This window comes from Oryctolagus cuniculus, chromosome 1, assembly GCF_964237555.1.
Source record: "Oryctolagus cuniculus chromosome 1, mOryCun1.1, whole genome shotgun sequence".
In the NCBI taxonomy this organism is placed as follows: Eukaryota; Metazoa; Chordata; class Mammalia; order Lagomorpha; family Leporidae; genus Oryctolagus; species Oryctolagus cuniculus.
Window position 1 is genome coordinate 209390638 of NC_091432.1, and position 21952 is coordinate 209412589.

The 21952-nt window shown below is 42.3% G+C and overlaps 1 protein-coding gene across 23 annotated transcripts in view; it reads left to right on the plus strand.

Annotated features, from left to right (window-relative positions):
• Window positions 1-428: 428 nt before the first annotated feature.
• Window positions 429-21952, plus strand: part of FKTN (fukutin) — a 108553-nt gene continuing 87029 nt past the window's right edge. For 6 of the 23 annotated variants that reach the window (XM_070055200.1, XM_070055197.1, XM_070055145.1 and 3 more), the window contains exons 1-4: window positions 429-567; window positions 6798-6894; window positions 6999-7091; window positions 9040-9224. In XM_070055200.1, the coding sequence (XP_069911301.1) occupies window positions 9120-9224 (105 nt within the window). In that variant the 5' untranslated portion in view covers window positions 429-567; window positions 6798-6894; window positions 6999-7091; window positions 9040-9119. Of the gene's footprint in view, window positions 818-2239; window positions 2265-6797; window positions 6895-6998; window positions 7092-9021; window positions 9225-21952 lie in introns of those variants that run through there. The other 17 variants (XM_070055202.1, XM_070055199.1, XM_070055153.1 and 14 more) reach the window with 11 other exon arrangements.

The window sequence follows — 21952 nt, forward strand, 5'->3', positions numbered from 1 at the left end:
ACGGGTGTTCCGACCCTAAGCTGGCAGAGAACAGCCCGCCAGAACGCACACAGCCCCACCCCCCCCAACCAAGGGGCTGCTGCCCACTCTCTCCTGCAGCTCAACGAATGGTACCCGCACCAGAAATTATTCTGAACCCGTCTGTGCCTACAACGTGCACTGAAAATTACTCGGTATTTATCTGAAGTGCACATGTAATTGGCATCCTGTATTTTATCTCGTGAACTCCCATATTTGAGGACAACTCGGTCGGTGCCCCTTAAGCTCACGATCACTCGGGTTTTCCTACAGTCTCACGCTGCCTCGGTGCGCGGTGGTAGTTGTTACACGCAGAGAGACTAGGGGCTGCGGCTAAGTAGCTAAATTCCAAACACGAGGAAAGCGCCAGCGCCCAGACCCCGCAGGGAGGAAGCGCCGGGAGAGCTGGCAAGCCGACGCAATCTCGGCCGTGTGAACACGTTCGCGACACCCGTCGGCCCGTAACGCGCCTCCGCGCTTGGCGGCCCCGTTTGCGGCGGTTGCTGTGAGTGCCGTAAAGCGGAATTGCGGCCGCTGCTGTTGAGTAAGGTAAGGCGTGGGAGGCTCCGCTCGGTCCCTGGGCATGGCCGAGTACCTTCAGACAGAGATCGCTGGTGGCTCAGGTGCCAGGCGGCTCCGGGAATTCTGGCCACGCGCCTTCGCCGAGGCGAGAAGGCGGCCGAGGCCGGCCACAGGCTGAACGCCCTGGGCTGGGTACTCCTGATTGAGTCTGTCCCCGAGCATCGCGTGGTAGATATCAGTGGGCCAATCTTCCCCACGCCCCCGGGGGTGTCACCAGGTAATAATCCTCATCCTGGGACAGGTTCCGTTTTGGAGGGCAGTGGAGACGCCTGTAGGAACGGGGTTGGGGTAGCGACATTGGAGCGGGCTCGTGAGAGCCGTGTCGGAATCTGCTAGTGGGTCCGTGGGGGAGAGAGTGTGGGAACTACGGAAGCGAGAAAGGAACTGCTGGGTTTTGGCAGCTCTGCGTGCGTTTTAGGGTGGTGGCTGGACGAGGACCTCAGGGACTTCAGTCACTGTTTCCAACCGTTTTCATGTCTTGGTGTAGTAAGATAAGTAATAAAAGATGTAAAGAAGTATAAAGGAATGTGACCACTCTTGGCTGGAGGAGGCCGGTCTTGGGCCCTAGGTGCCCCAAGCCCAAAGACTAAGGATCGATAGTATTTTAGTATACTTAGCCTGTTGAATAATATTTAATGTGAATTCAGCCAGTTTTAGGCTGGTGGGGCAGATGATTGATGTACACTAATAACTTTTTTTTTTTTTTTTTTGACAGACAGAGTGGACAGTGAGAGAGAGAGACAGAGAGAAAGGTCTTCCTTTGCCCTTGGTTCACCCTCCAATGGCCGCCGCGACCGGCGCACCGGGCTGATCCGAAGCCGGGAGCCAGGTGCTTCTCCTGGTCTCCCATGGGGTGCAGGGCCCAAGCACCTGGGCCATCCTCCACTGCACTCCCAGGCCACAGCAGAGAGCTGGCCTGGAAGAGGGGCAACCGGGACAGAATCCGGCGCCCCGACTGGGACTAGAACCCGGTGTGCCGGCGCCGCTAGGCGGAGGATTAGCCTAGTGAGCTGCGGCACCGGCCCAATAACTTTTTTTTTAAAGACTTATTTATTTGAGAGGTAGAGTTACAAGAAGAGGGAGGGACAGAGAGAGAGGTCTTCCATCTACTCCCCAAAGCCGCAAGGGCCAGAATTGGGCTGATGCAAAACCAGGATCCAGGAGCTTCTTCAGGTCTGCCATGTGGGTGCAGGAGTCCAAGCGCTTTGGTCATCTGCTGCTGCTTTCCCAGGCACATTAGCAGGGAGCTGGATCAGAAGTGACACAGCCAGAACTTGAACTGGCACCTGTATGGGATGCCAGTGCTGCAGACGGCAGCCTTACCTGCTACGCCACAGCACCGCCCCCTACTAAAATCTTTAATTCAAATTAAAAAGTAGAAAAAAGCTTTAGGATTCATTGCCTTTCTTTTTTTCCGTGGTAGACTGTACTTATCCCTTCGTAGTAATTATACTGCATTGTTACTGCCTCTGTATTCACTCTGATAAAGTCTATCACAGATTTTCTTTCTAATTTGTGGGGGGAGTGAGCAAACAGGCATATTTCCATATGCTGATTGATTCATTAAATGTCCACAACAGCCAGGGCTAGGCTGGACAGGAGCCAAGAACTCAATCCCTGTGAGTAGCAGAGACCCAGTAACTTCAGCCATGGATCAATCCCAGGTACTTTCATGTGGGATACAGGCATCTTAACTGCTAGGCTAAATGCCTGCCCTACAATGATCTTTTCTTTTTTTTTTTTGAATATTTCTTACTTTCTTTGAAAAACAGAGTGTTGGATGGGGGAGTGTGGAGCAGTATTTTCCACCCACTGGTAATTCCCCAAATGGTTGCAAAACCTAGAGCCAGACCAGGCTGCAGCTAGAAGTCAGGTATTCCATCTGGATCTCCTATGTGGTGGGCGGGGCCTAAGCACTTGGGCCATCTTTCACTACTTCCCCAGGCATGTTGGCAGGGGACTTGAACCAGAGCTCATATGGGCAGCAGTTTAACCTGTTGTACCACAGTGCTCAACCCCTGGCATCTCTTTTATAGTTTCATGGTATTCATTTTTTTTAAAAAAGGATTTATTTATTTGAAAAATGCAGAGTTAGACAGAGAGGGAGAGGCAGAGAAAAATCTTCCATTTACTGGTTCATTCCCTAAATGGCCACAACGACCAAAGCTGGGCCACTCCAAGACCAGGAGCCAGGAGCTTCCTCTGTGTCTCCTACATGGTTGCAGTGGCCCAAACACTTGGGCCATCTTCCACTGGTTTCCCAGGCTTGTTAGCAGGGAGCTGGATCGGAAGTGGAGCAACTGGGACTGGAACCAGTGCTCGTATGGGATGCCAGTGCCACAGGTGGTGGCTTTACAATGTACGCCACAGTACAGGCTCCTACATTATTCATTTTTCCGTACCCATATGGGATTCTGGTGCTGCAAGCATGGCTTTACCAGGTACGCCACAGTCCTACCACCTACTTTATTCATTTTTAAGTGGTTACTGCATTACTAATAGAGAGATAGTGCTAACAAAAAGGAGCATTTTAACAGGCTGATATTTCCCCTTTGCTCTTTTTTTTTTTTTTTTTTTTTTGGACAGGCAGAATTAGACAGTGAGAGAGAGAGAGAGAGAGACAGAGAGAAAGGTCTTCCTTCTGTTGGTTCACCCCCCAAATGGCCTCCGCGGCCGGCGTGCTGCACCAATCCGAAGCCAGGAGCCAGGTGCTTCCTCCTGGTCTCCCATGGGGTGCAGGGCCCAAGCACTTGGGCCATCCTCCACTGCCCTCCAGGGCCACAGCAGAGAGCTGGACTGGAAGAGGAGCAACTGGGACTAGACCTGGGGTGCCGGCGCCACAGGCGGAGGATTAGCCTAGTGAGCTGCGGCGCCGGCCCCCCCTTTGCTCTTGAATTATCTTGACATTTGTAGAAAATTAATAATGAAGTAAAGTTAATTCAATATCATCTTTTTATTTTTTTATTTTTTTTATTTTTTGAGAGGCAGAGTGGACAGTGAGAGAGAGAGAAAGGTCTTCCTTTGCTGTTGGTTCACCCTCCAATGGCCGCCACGGCCGGCGCACCACGCTTATCCGAAGGCAGGAGCCAGGTACTTCTCCTGGTCTCCCATGGGGTGCAGGGCCCAAGCACCTGGGCCATCCTCCACTGCCTGCCTGGGCCACAGCAGAGAGCTGGCCTAGAGGAGGGGCAACCAGGACAGAATCTGGTGCCCCGACTGGGACTAGAACACGGAGTGCCGGCGCTGCAAGGCGTAGGATTAGCCTAGTGAGCCGCAGCGCCGCCCTCAATATCATCTTGATAATCAAAATGTAGTTGTTTTTGATATAGTTTGGACTTTTATTTCATGTAAGAATTAATTATAACCTAAAGATGTTTCTGAAGATAGAACAAGATAATAATTTTGATTTTATCTGTGGCTCATGTAGGTTTTTATTTATTTATTTATTTTTAATTTATTTGACAGGTAGAGTTACAGACAGTGAGAGAGAGAAAGAGAGACAGAGAGAAAGGTCCTCCCTCTGTTGGTTCACTCCCCAAATGGCCAATACGGCCGGCTCGCTGCGCCAATCCGAAGCCAGGAGCCAGGTGCTTCCTCCTGGTCTCCCAAGTGGGTGCAGGGACCCAAGCACCTGGGCCATCCTCCACTGCCCCCCCCCCCCCCCCACCACCACCACAGTAGAGAGCTGGACTGGAAGAGGAGCAACCGGGGCTAGAACCCGACACCCATATGGATCAATCCCATCTGAAGTGCAACAGCTAGTTTTTATTTGTTCCTCCTCATTTATTAATTTAAGCTTAAAAGAGGCTGAGCAATGACACAGTCTATCTGAGTGCTACTTTGGATTTCACTAGCTACCAGCATATAATACATTAATGCATGATTTAATACAAATATAAGCTCAGTTAGAAAATAAAGAGTATTCTCCTTATCTTGTGAGCTGCATATATCAGAATAATGATTTTGTTTTAGCTAAAAACACAAACTAATGCCGTCGTCAATGGTGATGTATGTTGCTTGTTTTCATGGTTTTAGGAGATAGAAAATAATTATGATTTATTCAGTTATCTTTGTTTAATAAGCTTTGTAAATCAAGTGGATTATTCACATCATTATTATCATTTCTCTTAAGTAGTTTGTTGACTTTTTATAATTTATTATAGTATTTGTGTTATGTAGACTTTAGCTTTGAAATCTCATTTTATTTGCTTTAAAACTTCAACACTTTTGGGGGCCCAGTGTTGTAGCATAGGGGTTAAAGCTGCCTCCTCTGATAGCAGCATCTCATACGGGTGCCAGTTCATGTCCTAGCTTTTCCACTTCGGATCCAGCTCCCTGCTGATGCCCTGGGAAAAGTAGCAGAGGATGACTCAAATGTTTGGCCCCTTGCCAAACATGGATGAAGCTCTTGGCTCTTGGCTTTGCTCTGGCCCAGCCCTGGCAGTTGCAGCCATCTGGCAAGTTAAACAGTGTATGGAAGATCTCTCTCTGTCTCTCCCTCTGGCTCTATCAAAATTGATAAATAAATAAATCTTTTTTAAAAAAACATTTGAGAGTTTTGATTTTAAAGTGTCAGAGTGAAGAATTTCTGCCCTTTTCTATCTCCTGAAACAATAAGGAAATGAGAGACAGAGATGTAATTACATCTTTGCTGAGCTTGGAAGACTTTTTTTTTTTTAACTTTTATTTAATGAATATAAATTTCCAAAGTACAGCTTATGGATTACAATGGCTTCCCCCCATAACGTCCCTCCCACCCGCAATCCTCCCCTCTCCCACTCCCTCTCCCCTTCCATTCACATCAAGATTCATTTTCGATTCTCTTTATCTACAGAAGATCAGTTTAGCATACATTAAGTAAAGATTTCAACAGTTTGCTCCCACACAGAAACATAAAGCGAAAAATAATAGATGATTTTTTAAATGATGATGAAATCAGATCAGACCTATTGTCATGTTTAATCCCAGTGAGAGTCAAGTTGGGAATTGATAATTTCTTCTTCTTCTTCTTCTTTTTTTTTTTTTTTTTTTTTTTTACAGAAGATCAGTTTAGTATACATTAAGTAAAGCTTTCAACAGTTTGCACCCCCATAGAAACACAAAGTGAAATATACTGTTTGAGTACTCGTTATAGCATTAAGTCTCAATGTACAGCACGCTAAGGACAGAGATCCTACATGAGGAGCGAGTGCACAGTGACTCCTGTTGTTGACTTTACAAATTGACACTCTTGTTTATGGCCTCAGTAATCTCCCCATGCTCCAGTCATGAGTTTCCAAGGCTATGGAAGCCCCTTGAGTTCTCCGACTCTTACCTTGTTTAGACAAGGTCATAGTCAAAGTGGAGGTTGAGATTGGAAGACTTTTAACTCCTAAAAGAAACACTTAAGAAATGATTGTCAGCTGTATGCAGGAAGAGGTTAAAGGAAGATTTTGATAGAGATCTTGGGTAGAGCTGGCAAAGCAAAGAGAGATGGATTGATTTACAGTGGGATCAGGATGCATAGGAAAGCAGTGGGAACTTTCTTGGACTATTTGGCAACATGAGCTTTCTCTTGCTTGTACTCTGATTCTCTGACTTTCTCACATACACGTTTGTGCAAAACACTGTGTGTATGCCACACAGCCTACCTTCCAGTGTATAGCACAGCCTTGCTTCTTCCTTCCACAGTCTTCCTGCAAGTAACAGATCCAGAGTGCTCAAATCATTGAAGGATAAATAGTAATAAAAAGGAAATGAATTCAATATCTACATACAAATCTACAAGAAAAAAGCAGAAATGCAAGAGAGAAAACCAAGTGAGAAAGAACCTATGAGAAAACTATTGGCCTAACAGTTATAATGAACAGCTGTTTCTTCAAAATTAAAAAAGTGATTGGCGCAAGGCAGAAGTAGTAAAACAGTAAATGCTGAATCATAATCTGGCAGAGCTTACGAGAGAAAGGAAAGGCAAAATCAGAGCAACAAAGGCCATGTTGGAAACAAAAAGGAATGTTAACTTTGTTGAAAACTCAGTAAAGGACATGATGACAGGTTTTTGAAAGTTGAGCAGAGTGAATTGGGCATGAAAGGTGATAAACAATTACATTTCTGGAAACAAAGAATTTAATGTTCTAAGAGAAAGATATTCAAATAAATAACTTAAAAAAACTTTCAAAACAGAAAACTTTCCACAAAGAAAAATCTTTATTCTACAGATGAAAAGGACACACAAAGATCGAGGAGAAACTGATACAAGGGTATAGTCCCCACCATCATTACATAACCTGGTTTAACAAAAATTGAATTTTTAAGGTAAGGAAAGTGTATCCTTTGCTTATCCATTAAAAAAATCAAATTACGTACAGGATGTTAGAGTTGGGGAATCGTATTTTCAGGCATAATATTTGTCATTACAGGACAATGGTATAAAGCCTGTAAGTCCATGGGAAACAAAGTATGACCTTAAACTGTCAACTTGCAACTATTTTTGAACAGTGCCAGAACTCAAGGTAGGTGGTACCTTATAAGTTCTTTCTGATAAAAGGCAAGATGATGGAGTACCAGTTATCCAGTAGATGAACAGCGATGATATAGCAAAAGAACTGGCAAAGAACCTTACAGGAGTAAGATCAAAATAACTGAGACTCGTAGTCACAGAATAGAATAGAACCATAACAAAGTAGAAATAACTAATAAAAGTTAATACTGTGGGGCTGCTGCTATGGCGTAGGAGGTAAAGCCGCTGCCTGCAGTGCCAGCAATCCATATGGGCGCCGGTTCAAGTGCCAGCTGCTCCACTTATACTCCAGCTCTCTTCTGTGCCCTGGGAAAACAGTAGAAGATGGCCCAACTTGGGCCCTTGCACCCACGTGGGAGACCCAGAAGAAGCTTCTGGCTCATGGCTTCAGAGCAGCTCAGCTCTGGCTGTTGTGACCAACTGGGGAGTGAGCCAGTGGATGGAAGTCCTCTCTCTCTCATATTCTCTCTCCCTCTCTCTCTGTAACTCTTTCAAATAAATAAATCTAAGAAAAAAGTTAATACGGAAAGAAGAGATAGGCAGAGGAGGTTTAAATGTTCTAATTAGTTTATGGCTGGAAAATAAAAGACATTAAACTTAGATATCAAGTAATAGAAAAGTTGTTATATTTGAAATCATTAAAAAATACTTGAAGAGCTAAGTATAATTAACAGAAATCATGCAGTGGAGAGGATGTAAGGACTAGAACTATATTAAACTTATGTTAAAGAAGTAATTATAGAGATTGGAACTCAGATGAAAGAACAAAAAGTGTTTATCATGCCAAAAAACTGAAATTATACATGGAATATTTATAAAAATTGACCACATCCTAGATTACACATACACAAAATCTCAAAATCATTTAAACTATGGTTAATTTTTATTTGAAAATTTTATTTATTTATTCATTTCTTACTGAAAAGCAGAGAGAATCTTCCATCTACTGATTCACCCCCCAAATGCCCATAATAGCCAGGGCAGGTCCAAGCTGAAACCAGGACCCCAGAACTCAATCCAAATTGCCCATGTAAGTGGCAGGGACCCAGCTGCTAGAACCATCATTGCTGCTTCCCAGGGTATGCATTAGCAGGAATTTGGAGTGGGAAATGGAGACCAGACTTGAACCTGGCATTCTGATACAGGATACAGCTCCCAGGGGGCATCGTGGCCTCTGCACAGATACCTGCTTCAGACCAAATTTCCCACCCATGTTTCTCGGTTTCTGGAAGTTGCTCTCAGTGTGATGGGCAGCAGCAGCATCACCTGGAAACTTGTCAGAAGTACGGATTCAGCAGTCCCTACTAGATTTATTGAATCAGAAACTAGAGAAGTCCCTCCCCAGGCTCGACTTGTTCAAATTTATAAATATCTGATTCATGTTTTCTGTTATTTGTAATTGTAAAGACTGTCATGTTAGGCCGACGCCGCATCTCACTAGGCTAATCCTCCGCCTGTGGTGCTGGTACCCCAGGTTCTAGTCCCGGTTGGGGCGCCGGATTCTGTCCCAGTTGCTCCTCTTCCAGTCCAGCTCTCTGCTGTGGCCTGGTAGTGCAGTGGAGGATGGCCCAGGTCCTTGGGCCCTGCACCCGCATGGGAGACCAGGAGAAACACCGGGCTCCTGACTTCAGATCAGCACAGTGCGCCAGCCGTAGCAGCCATTTGGGGTGAACCAACAGAAGGAAGATCTTTCTCTCTGTCTCCCTTTCTCTCTCTCTCACTGTCTAACTCTGCCTGTCAAAAAAAAGACTGTCATGATAATCATTTTTATTCTTTCATCTTTGGTCTCCTATCTGGTTATTTTCTTCTGTTAGGAATTTATGAGATCAAAGAATGGTCTGTGGCACTTTAGGTAGCTTTTGCTTTGTTCTGTTGCTGATTCCTAAAGGTGACACACTTAAAATGGGTTTTTGTCTCTTGAGAAATAACTTTGTTCACAGAAACAGGATTATCTTCCTATCCACAAAGATGAAAATGACTGGATATTTTCAAAAGACAACGAAGTGAGCAATGCACACTAATGAATAGAATCAATAAGAACGTGATTTTGGCCCTTTTAACATTGGCGAGTTCTGCGTTTCTGCTTTTTCAGCTGTACTACTACAAGCACTATTTATCAGCAAAGGTAATTTCAATCCGTCTTACCATTAGACTTCATTTTAGATGTATACTTTTTTAACTCACTTCTTTGCAATACCTAAAATTAATCATGGGTTTTAAACTCTTTAGAAATATTTCTTAATGTTCTATGTAGATTATTAAAGCAATTTAGAATAGCAGTTACATGTTTTTGTAAAAAACACAACTAAATTTAATCCCATCAAGGTGGCATGTACCAATGCCATCTCACCAGTCCAAGTGATCAATTTCAGTTCACAATTGATCATAATGAAAGGACTAAGAGTCAAAGGAAGCACATAAACAAGTCTAGTACCTGCTAATACTAACTGATAGAATAAATAAAGGGGAGAGTGATCCAACATGGGAAGCGAGATACTCAGCAGACTCATAGAATGGTGGATGTCCTAAACAGCACTCTGGCCTCAGAATCAGCCCTAAAGGCATTCCGATCTGGCTGAAAAGCCCATGAGAATATTTCAGGCATGGAAAGCCAAGACACTCTGGCAAAGAAAAAAAAAAGAAAAACCTAAATGAAAGATCACTGTGAGTGAGATCCCAGTGGAAAGAACAGGTCTTCAAAGAAGGAGGTACCTTTCTCTGAAGGGAGGAGAGAACCTCCACTTTGAATATGACCTTGTCTAAACAAGGTAAGAGTCGGTGAACTCAAAAGGCTTCCATAGCCTTGGAAACTCATGACTGGTGCATAGGGAGATTACTGATGCCATAGACAGGAGTGTCAATTTGTAAAGTCAACAACAGGAGTCACTGTGCACTTACTCCTCATGTAGGATCTCTGTCCTTAATGTGCTGTACATTGAGACTTAATGCTATAATGAGTACTCAAACAGTATATTTCGCTTTGTGTTTCTATGGGGGTGCAAACTGTTGAAATCTTTACTTAATGTATACTAAACTGATCTTCTGTAAAAAAAAAAAAAAAGACGAAATTATCAATTCCCAACTTGACTCTCACTGGGATTAAACATGACAATAGGTCTGATCTGATTTCATCATCATTTAAAAAATCATCTATTATTTTTCACTTTATGTTTGTGTGGGAGCAAACTGTTGAAATCTTTACTTAATGTATGCTAAACTGATCTTCTGTATATAAAGAGAATCGAAAATGAATCCTCATGTGAATGGAAGGGGAGAGGGAGTGGGAAAGGGGAGGGATGCGGGTGGGAGAGACGATATGGGGGGGAAGCCATTGTAATCCATAAGCCGTACTTTGGAAATTTATATTCATTAATAAAAGTTAAAAAAAAAAAACACAACTAAAGTCAAAAGTGTCAAATTTCAGTGATGTTTAACCAACTGAGATTTTCTGATGTAGCTGTGTTGTTACTATAAACAGGTTATCTCTTGTTTAAGTAAGCTCTATGATAAATTACTTTGACAAAATGTCAAAATTAGTATTTTACTATAGTGTATATTTGAATTTAGTACCTGACCTACCAGAGAAGTGTACCATGATCTGTGTCTGCACATATAAAGAGGTAGAGACAATGGTTTAGGAACTAATAGTTGTAGCTTCTAAAGAGCACACAGAATATACTTTTGTAGTCCAGATAAAGAATTCCAAAGTTGAGAAGATGTTGTATTGTGACTAGTTGGCAAATATTCCACTTGGGGCTTTTATTATAATAATTAAGATTATTAAGAATTGCTGGAGGGTACTTCAGAAAGTTTATTGAATTATAGAATTATAGAATTAAAAGGTGTTTCTTTTGTTGGGAAAAAATTTTGAAATCCATGTATAGTTTTTCATAATATTCATTTTCCATGAACATTTTGAAGCCCCCCTCCTGTTAGATGCTGTGCATACAGAATTTAACCCTAAAAACAACCCAGGGGGAAAATATATGGGATTTTTTTGTTTCTATTGTTTAACCTCCACTTCATAGTTGGAATTATTCTCTAGATATATTTAGTCCCTACTCTCCTCCACTAATGAGAAGTATACTTCTGTGCCCTGTTATTGTTGGGCATGACCATGGACTTGCTTTGGCTAGTGGAATGTTAGCGTACCTGCTCAGAAGCTTCAAGTGGGTAGGTAATTGTGGTTTGACTTGCCCTTTGTGCTCTCTTGACCTACCAGGAGAAAATAACATGCCCTGTGTGGATGCAGCCCCTCCAGCCCTGGCCCTGGGTGAGCTATGGAGCAGGCCAGAGCATAGCTGCTTCACCTGACTGCATAAAGCAGTGACTTAGGATTGGGAGACGTTTGTTATGCGCATTGCTGTGGGAGTTATCAGACCTCATTTTACAGAAGACGGGTCTGAAGCTCGTGACAGAGATGTTAGAAAGTTTACCTACTCAAACCACCCGATTTCTAACATTTGCTGGCATTAATACTTAGCTCCATTTTTTCCCAGCTGTGTATTTTACAAACCACTAGCAAGTACTGATATTGTGGGCCCTCTTGGCTGGGTATTCAATGAATACTACTGTCCAGTGTATCCGTGTTTTAGGTACTCTTTCCTTGGTTATCAGATCACCTGATGCAGTATTGAGTGCTTGTGTTCGAGTAACTCTTATTTTACTTAATGACCCCAAGCACAGAAGTAGTGATGTTGGCAGTTTTATTACATTTGTGTATTGTTTTTTTTTTAAATATGTTATTTATTGATTTATTTGAGAGGTAAAGTTGTTACAGACAGTGAGAGGGAGAGACAGAGAGAGAGGTCTTCTGTCCGTTGGTTACTCCACAAATGGCTGCAATGGCCAGAGCTGTGCGATCTCAAGCCAGGAGCTTCTTCTGGGTCTCCTACACAGGTGCAGAGGCCCAAGGGCTTGAGCCACAACAGAGAGCTGGATTGAAGAGGAGTAGCCGGGACTAGAACCGATGCCCATACAGGATGCCGGTGCCGCAGGCGGAGGATTAACCTACTGTGCCACTGCTCCGGCCCCTGTATATTGTTTTAATTGTTCTATTATTTTATTAATTTCTTTCTATGCCTAATTTATAAATTAAAGTTTATCAAACTTTATGCATAGGAAAAAGTGTAATATACATAGGGCTCAGTATTATCTGCAGTTTCAGGCAGCCACTGGTCTTCGAATACATCCCCCATAGTTAAGGGATAACTACTGGGGCCAGTGTTGTGTAGCCAGTAAAGCCATCGCCTATGATGCCAGTATCCCATATGAGCTCCAGTTCATGTCCTGGTGCTCCACTTCTGATTCAGGTCTCAGCTAATGGTCTGGGAAAGGCAACAGAATATGCCCCAAGTGTTTGGGCCCCTGCCACCCACATGGGAGACCCAGATGAAGCTCCTGGCTTCAGCCATCTGGGGAGTGAAGTAGTGAATGGAAGATCTCTGTCTCTCCCTTTTTCTCAATTAACTCTAACTTTCAATTAAAAACCTTTTTATTTCCTAGAAAGGGAAAACTACTATATACAGTGTTTTGATGTGAAACTTGAGGGAAGTACAAATGTATTCTCTGTGTTACAATATAGTTTCTCCTGATGTAGGAAGAGAATCCAAAATTTTGGTAACTTTGTTTATTGATTGTATCTGAATTACATTCCTCATTTGTTCAGTGAACAGCATCTTGGAAGATATCTTAGATAAACAAAGAAAATTTACACAAATAAAAATACTTTCTAGTACAATTAAATTGGTTTGATTTGTTAGCTGAGCAGTTAAGAAAAATAATGCATACAAAATTATAGTCAGTGTCAACGTAAGAATCATGATTCCAGGGCATCCTTGAACTTCATGGTGATTTAAACAAAGGATGAAAAACTGATTTTTATCTTTCATCCCAACCTGTATCTAGTAATAGTAAATGCCTGTTGGAAGGACTACAAAGCTTTTCAGGCTCTTCAAGAAAGAGTACTCTAATGTCTTTCATTGGTGGGGAAGAAGTTTGCTATTCTGGAGTTAAAGAGGCCTCCTTCTGTCTGTTTTTAGGGCTTTATTGCAGAATTACTTTGGCTTTAACTGGTTAGACAAGTTTAGATTTTCTATGATCCCTTAAATGAGGTTTGAATAATCCAGTTAGCTAGTAGCATTGAAGGTTAGGGATGAGTACATGATATCTGTTGGGTCTGCTAAAATTCCATAGATGAATACAGTCAGCTCTTCAGATTCCAGAACAGTCCTCTGGATCTTTGAAATACAAACTTTTTTTTTTTTTTAAGATTTATTTTATTTGTTTGAAAGACAGAGAGAGAGAGAGAGGTGTCTCCCATCCACTGGTTCACTTTCCAAATAGCTGCAACAGCCAGAGAAGATCTGATCCAAAGCCAGGAGCCAGGAGCTTCTTCTGGGTCTCCCATGTGGATGCAGGGGCCCAAGGACTTTAACCCTCTGCACCACATCACCGGCCCTGAAATATAAACTCTTGTAGTATGGTGGTTTTGTGGGCCCCATGAATTCTGGCTTTTATGAATAGATGCTCCTGGACTTAGTATGGGGTTGTGCCCTGATAAACGCATCATAAATTGAAAATGCATTTACTATATCTAACCTACTGAGCATCTTAACTTAGTAACCCAGTCTACTGTATGGGATCAACTTTTTGCCCTCATGATCATATGGCTGACTGGGAGCTGCCCAGCATCTCAACAGTATCATACAATATATTACTAGTCCAGGAAAAGATCACAATTCAAAATGGAGTTTCTACTGAAGGCATATCATTTTTGCACCATCATAAAGTCAAAAATCACAAGTTGGACTTTAAATATGATTATAATTTCATGTACTCCATTCATCTGCATTTATTGATCACTTGTTATACACCATTTGCTTAGTAAGAATATAGGGATAAATAAAAAATGGCCCTGTTCTTAAGCAATTGCAGTAGTTCTTGAATTTGGGAGCTAGATAATCCTGAATTCAGATCCTCATTCAGTTATTTGGTTTTCAGCAAGTCACTTAATTTCTTGGAGCCTTGATCCCTTTAAACAGAGCTAATAGCAGCTTTGCCAATTGAGGTGATATTTGTGATGCAGCTAATTTAGTGACTGATTCAGGGTGAATGCTCAGCATATGGTAGCTATTAATAAGTTATATTTTATAGTCCTTTTAAGGTTTATGTTACAGTTAGAAAAAGTTATATTTGTTTATTTAGTGCCCTAGTGAGCCTAAATTCATCACTTTTTCATAAACACATAAACTGAGCACAAGTAATTAAGATTGATAAGAAAATTTGAAGCAACATGCAGGTGTTGTGGCATGGTAGATTAAACCTCCACTGGTGATGCCTACATCACATATCAGAGTATCAGTTTGAGTCCTGGTTGCTCTGCCTGTGATCCAGCATCCTGCTAATGTGCCCTGGGAGGCAGATGGTGGCTCAAATGCTTGGGCCCTGCCTCTCATGTGGGGGGACTGGATGGTGGTCCTGACCCAGCTCTATCTGTTTTGGGCGTCTGAATAGTGAACCAGCAGTTGGAAAATATTTTCTCCTTGTCTGTCTCTCTCTCTCTTGCTCTGCCTTTCAATAGATAGGAAAAATTTCTGTAGCACTTCAGAAAATCATAAAATATTGATGCCTAGGTGGGGGGAAGACAAAACCAATGAACTGAATGATCCAAACCTTATGTTGTTGTTGATTAGGTCATGATAACCAGCACCAGTGCCTGCAGTAATAGCTGCTCTTATTGCCTAGGAGCCACTTTCACGTTGTGTGCTAGGATATTTTACTTTGCATTATATTTAGTAACCTGTATATATTTAATTAGAAGGAAGGAGGAGGGAGTTGAAAGGAGAGTTTGGATTTCAAATTAGGCAACAGTCATTCCCAGTGAACATTATCATGTGCCATTAGTAGAAATGGAAATGAATCTCACAGCTATCAGATTATTGTGTAAAATTTTTTTTAAAAATTATTTATTTGGAAGGCAGAATTAAAGAGAAGCAGACAGAGAAACAGAGAGACAGAGGGGTCTTCCATCCACTGGTTCACTCCCCAGTTGGCCACAACGACCAGAACTGTGCTAATCCGAAGCCAGGAGCCAGGAGCTTCTGGATCTCCCACGCGGGTGCAGGAGCCCAAGTACTTGGGCCATCTTCTACTGCTTTCCCAGGCTATAGCAGAGAGCTGGATCGGAAATGGAGCAACTGGGACTTGAACTGGTGCCCATATGGGATGTCAGCACTGCAGGAGGCAGCTTTACCTGCTATGCCAAAACGCCGGCCCCATATTTCTTTCTTTTTTTTTTATTTAGCAGGCAGAATTAGTGAGAGAGAGAGAAAGAGAGAGAAACAGAGAGAAAGGTCTTCCTTCCATTGGTTCACCCCCAAAATGGCCGCTACGGTCGGTGCGCTGCGCCGATCCAAAGCCAGGAGCAAGGTGCTTCCTCCTGGTCTCTCATGCGGGTGCAGGGCCCAAGCACTTGGGCCATCCTCTACTGCACTCCCGGGCCACAGCAGAGAGCTGGACTGGAAGAGGAGCAACTGGGACAGAACCGGCACCCCAACTGGGACTAGAACCTGGGGTGCCGGCGCCGCAGGTGGAGGATTAGCCTAGTGAGCCACGGCGCCGGCCCCCATGTTTCTTAATTTGAAGCATTTATTAGTGTACTTCAGTAGCCATCAGACTTTCTACCAGTCTTTTTGCCATTTGATTCTATCTTCTCATTATGCATTTTACTTTAATTTTCATTACAAATATCCAGTAGGCAATGTTTCAGAAATCTGGGTATTTTTTTTAACCTACTGACACTTCAAACATATGGTCCTTCATTTAACAATGATCAGTCATTTATTTTTTATTTATTTATTTATTTATTTTGACATGCAGAGTGGACAGTGAGAGAGAGACACAGAGAGAGAGAGAGAAAGGTCTTTGCCGTTGGTTCACCCTCCAATGGCCGCCGCGGTTGGCACGCTGCCGCCGGCGCACCGCACTGATCCAAAGCCAGGAGCCAGGTACTTATCCTGGTCTCCCATGGGGTGCAGGGCCCAAGGACTTGGGCCATCCTCCACTGCACTCCCTGGCCACAGCAGAGAGCTGGCCTGGAAGAGGGGTAACCGGGACAGAATCCGGCGCCCCGACCGGGACTAGAACCCGGTGTGCCGGCGACGCAAGGTGGAGGATTAGCCTAGTGAGCCACGGCATCAGTCATTTATTTGTTAAATATTTGTTGAAAGTTAATGTGTTGGGACCTGTGCCGTGGCTCACTTGGTTAATCCTCCACCTGTGGTGCCAGCATCCCATATGAGTGCCGGGTTCTAGTCCTGGTTGCTCCTCTTCCAGTCCAGCTCTCTGCTGTGGCCTGGGAAGATAGCCCAAGTGTTTGGGCCCCTGTACCCGCATTGGGAGACCAGGAGGAAGCACCTGGCTCCTAGCTTCGGATCGGCATAGCTCTGGCCGTAGCAGCCATTTGGGGGGTGAACCAATGGAAGGAAGACCTTTCTCTCTGTCTCTCTGTCTCTCTCTCTCTCTCCCACTGTCTACCTCTGTCAAAAAATATATATATATAAAGTTCATGTGTCAAGCACGATATTAAATGATGAAACACAGTGAGTAGTAACATTCAATTCTTGCTTACTAGAACTCACAAATTGGCAAAGCTCATGATTGAAAGGGGTGACAAGTTAAGAAACAAAGAGACATATAAACAAGTAGCAACATGCTACATCTTGAAAACACACATCCTAAAACCCTGTTTGGCCTATTGTGCTACTTAAACCTTAAGAACACTTCTGCCCCCTAGTGTTCAGCCTTTGTAATCGTTTCTTTAGTACGGAACAGATGAAGTTAATTCTTTATATAGTATTTCCATGCAGTAAGAGCCACACTTTATGGCATGGTATTCTGCATATTCTCTGTTTGTTTCTCTAGATCTTCTCTTTACCATAGTGTGCCCCAGGAGGCTGTCTTCTATGGACTGCGTTAGCTGAGCTCCCTTACACTTTGGTTTCCAGTTGGGTTCAGTCGTTGGGAAAAATTAGTTGAAGACTGGAAAAGAAAGAGTAGTCCGATTATTTATTCTCTTAGTTCTCTGTTTATAGGCTCATTGGTTGATAGTGACTATTCCTCCTTATATCTACAGTTAGAACCACTGGATGCCAATACTGTTCCTTCTCAGAGGTGGATTAACCATTAAGATAATGAAATTTAAAACACCAGGCCCTCCACCCATAGGCCACCAAGCTTCATATTTTTGTTACCAAATTACTTTAGTTACAAAAGACATTCTGCCTTCTTTTTCTTAAAAAGGACTGCCAATATTGTATAATCTTCAGGCCCTATAAAACTTTATCCTCCAATGTCTCTTCCCCTGACCCTTCAAGCTTATATAGGTGCAAAATTTTCAGGAAATACATACTGCCAGATAATATATTTAAGAATATTATTGTTAAATATTTCAGAGCTAGAATATTTTGAGTTGCTCTGATAGGATGAGTAGGAGTTTTCCAGGTAAACTGGAAAGATGAGAAATCTATTACAAATAGAAGAAATGGCCTATTCAAAGAAAGATGAGCCATTTTGGATGTCTAGAAGAAAAGAATAGTACAATAGAAACCAAAAGAAGTACAAATGTCTTGAGGCAGAAATGTACTGAGCAGTATTAAAAACATCAAAAAACAATTTGTCTGTAGAAGGAGTGAGAGACAGGGAGAATAAGGCCAAAGAGTTCCATATTGTTGAGGGCCTTGAAAACCCTTATAAAGACTGCTTTTATTCTGAGTGAGACTGGGAACCATAGGAAAGTTTTGAGTTGATATATAACATAGCCTGACTTTTCTTTTAAAGCTAGTAGTCTGAATGCTCTGTTAAGGATAGATAATAGATTGTGGGGGCAAGTACTGAAACAGACCAGTTAGAAGTTATTCTAGTAATTTACATAAAAGATGATAATGGCTTGGACCAAGGAATTGGTGATGGAATCAGTAAAAAATGTGAAATAGAGCTGTCAGTTTTTCTTGATGGATTAGGTGTGAGATATGAGAGAGAGAAAATATAGGGTCAGGATAGTATTTCTGGCCTTCCTCATTGAAAGGGAGAAGTTGCTGATATAAGAAAGACTGGGAAAATCAAGTTTGAAAGATATTGAAGACCAGTTTTTTGAGGCATGTTAAGTTTGAGAAGCCCTCTGGGTACCCATGTGAAGAAGACAAATAGACAATTGGATATGTAAGTGGAGTTCAAAGGGGTGACATGGGTTGGGAATATGAATTGGGGATTTTAAGCAGAGAGATGGTATTGAAAGTCATAAGACTAATAAATGAAATACCAAGGGAGTGAATATAGAGTAGAGGCAGGAAGTCCTAAAATCTGAGCTTAGTGGTGGGAAGAACCAACAAGTGAGTCTAAGAAAGAATAGACAGGGAGAAATAGCAAGAAAACCAAAACTATGGGGATCCTTTGAATCCAGTATTTCAGGGAGTCAAAGGTTGTCAACAGTTCTTAATAGATCAAATACAGAACTAATAAGTGACAGTGGATTTAACAATTTGGAAGTCATTGATGATCTTGGTGAATGTGTGAGAGAGTGTCTTTAAGCTCAGTTGCATTCATGGGGGGAGAAGAGTTGTAGGCAATGACAACAGAAAACCCATTTGCAATTTTACTGTAAATGGCACAAATTTGGGCTGGTAACAGAAGTTGGGAGGGTTTTCTTTTGCTTTAAGATAGGATAAGGAGCCGGTGCCGCGGCTCACTAGGCTAATCCTCCACCTTGCGGCGCCAGCACACCGGGTTCTAGTCCCGATTGGGGCACCGGATTCTGTCCCGGTTGCCCCTCTTCCAGGCCAGCTCTCTGAGGTGGCCCGGGAGTGCAGTGGAGGATGGCCCAAGTCCTTGGGCCCTGCACCCCATGGGAGACCAGGATAAGTACCTGGCTCCTGCTATCGGATCAGCGCAGTGCGCCAGCTGCAGCGCGCCGGCCGTGCCGGCCATTGGAGGGTGAACCAACGGCAAAGGAAGACCTTTCTCTCTGTCTCTCTCTCTCACTGTCCACTCTGCCTGTCAAAAAAAAAAAAAAAAAAAAAAAAAAAAAAAAAAAAGATAGGATAAGGAATAAAATGTTTGTATCCTGATGGAGATGACCAAAAGAGAAAGAAAAACTGCTGGAGCAATGTCTTTGACCATGCAAGAGGTGATAGGATTTGGTGTAATGAGTGGAAAAATTGGCTCTAAATAGGAATGTAGGCAGTTCTTCTCTTACGAAGGGTGGAATGGCAGGTGATATGGCTTAATTATCATAGATGGAAAGATGTGGTAGTTTTTGTCAAGTTCTTCAGTAATTTATTTTTTCAAGAAAGGTAGGTAGGGAGGAAGTGTCAGAAAGAGAAAGGAATAGAAAAGTCATCTAGGACAGAGAGAGAGTTAATAAGCAAAGGAAGAGTAAGATGATTGCTGGACCAAATTTAGGCCCTACTTGAGACAAATGATCATGAATTTAAAGAGGCACCAATCAGCAGCTGTGGTCAGCTGCACAGTTGCAGGTGCAGAATTAGTGGACACTTGGATTTTTGCTGAACAAATCAAATGAAGTGAGTTAGAGGCAGGTTGTGATTGTACCAAGGAAGTGATTATAATAAAACCCGAGTATTTGTGATGGCATTATAGCAGCCATAAAGTGAAATAGACCAAGTGTTTGTCCACCGAATGAATGTAAAGACATTATTTCTTAGCCATAAAAAGAAATTAAGTACTGATACATGATCTGCATTATGGATGAACCTTGACAGCATTATGCTAAGTGAAAGAAACCAGATGCAAAGGGCCACATTTTATGATTCTATTTTTACATAGTATCTAATAGGCTAGTCCGTAGGGGAAAAATTATATTAGTGTTATAATTGGAGCACAGAGGACAAAGAATCAGAAGTGACTGCAATAGGAACATGGTTTGTTTTGGGGAGGAAGAAATTATTCTGGATTTACATAATGGTGGTAGTTGTACAACTCTGTCAGTATACCACAAATCATTGAATTGTACACTTTAGAAGGGTGACTTTTATGGTATGTTAAATATATCTCAGTGAAGGTATAAAAATCATCTGCTAGTTCACTAGAATTTTACTTGTCCCAAACTCAGCAAATTAAACAGTTCAAAAATTCATTCTTACATACCAATGTGGGGCTATTGCGAACAAGCAGCTATACAGTAGAGTATACAGTCTGTTTTCAAAATTGGAGATTACAGAGCTGACTCTTTTTCTTAAATATTGTTTCTACTAAAACATTGTTGGCTAAGTTACACAGCGCTTGTGAGAAAAGACCAATTCTGACTGTACCTTAATTGCTCAGTATATTCAACTCTCTCCCATTCTTTCTCCCTCCAACAAACCCTTATTAAGTATTTACTAATTGCCAAGCCCTATGGTAGATCCTGGTGTTAAAAGATGGATTGGATTTTATCCCTGCCTTTGAGTATACTTTTTAGTTGGAAGGTGAATTTCCTTTTTAGGAAGTTGGAGGACAGTTCAGTACTACTCTAATTATTCTTCCACATACTCCCAGCTATAGTCTGTAGCTAAAGAATGCTTTGAAGGAATAAGAATATCTTTAGATCTTTTTTGAGTTTGAAACAATCTTCCTCTTATCTCTAGACCATTAGACACATTTTCTCCTGTTCCTTTCAAAATATTTTTGGGCTTAACAATGAACACTGGTATTTTTATTCTTTCTGATTCTCTAGAACTTAATATTTTAAAAAACAGTTTAAGAAAATGACTCATCACGGAGTGCAGTGGAGGATGGCCCAGGTCCTTGGGCCCTGCACCCGCATGGAGACCAGGAGAAGCACCTGGCTCCTGGCTTCAGATCAGCGTGCTGTGCCAGCCGCAGCAGCCATTGGAGGGTGAACCAACGGCAAAAAGGAAGACCTTTCTCTCTGTCTCTGTCTCTCTCACTGTCCACTCTGCCTGTCAAAAAGAAAAAAAAGAAAATGACTCATCATTTGAAATTACGGTGTATCTTAGGAAAAGTAGGGGCACTGGAGCTGTCAGTAAAACAGAAATAATAACGTGTCAAACTGTACCTGACACTTAGGAACTGTTTAATAAATGTTGCATTTTCTTATTTTTTTGCCAAGATCTAAAATGCTAATTCAGTGTATATGGATATGTTGAGGTTAGGAATTTAGAACTAAATGGATAAACCCTAATTCAAAGAAATGGCAGAGTTTGCTATTCACTGATGGAAATTAATTGGCTCAGAGATGGTGGCCATATATGTGCTTTTTTTTTTTTTTTTTTTTTTTTTTTTTTTTTTTTTTTTTTTTGACAAGCAGAGTAGACAGTGAGAGAGAAAGATAGAGAGAAAGGTCTTCCTTCTGTTGATTCACCCCCCAAATGACCGCTACAGTCGGTGCGCTCCAGCCGCAGTGCACTGATCCGAAGCCAGGAGCCAGGTGCTTCCTCCTGGTTTCCCATGCAGGTGCAGGGCCCAAGGACTGGGGCCATCCTCCACTGTACTCCTGGGCTACAGCAGAGAGCTGGACTGGAAGAGGAGCAACCGGTACAGAATCTGGTGCCCCAACCGGGACTAGAACCTGGGGTGCCAGCGCCACAGGCGGAGGATTAGCCAAGTGGGCCGCGGCACTGACCCATATATGTACTATTTAATGATCTGATTAACTTAGTATAGCCTGTCAGTGCTTTCCATCTTGAGTTATTATATTATAAAATTGTTGAATTATTAGCTTTTTATTTTATGGAAATATGTATTTGGATAATGGTTTTAAATTATATGAGCTAACTATGCAGTTTTTTTTTTAAGAGATTAAGATATTTTATTGTTATTTTATAATTTTTCATG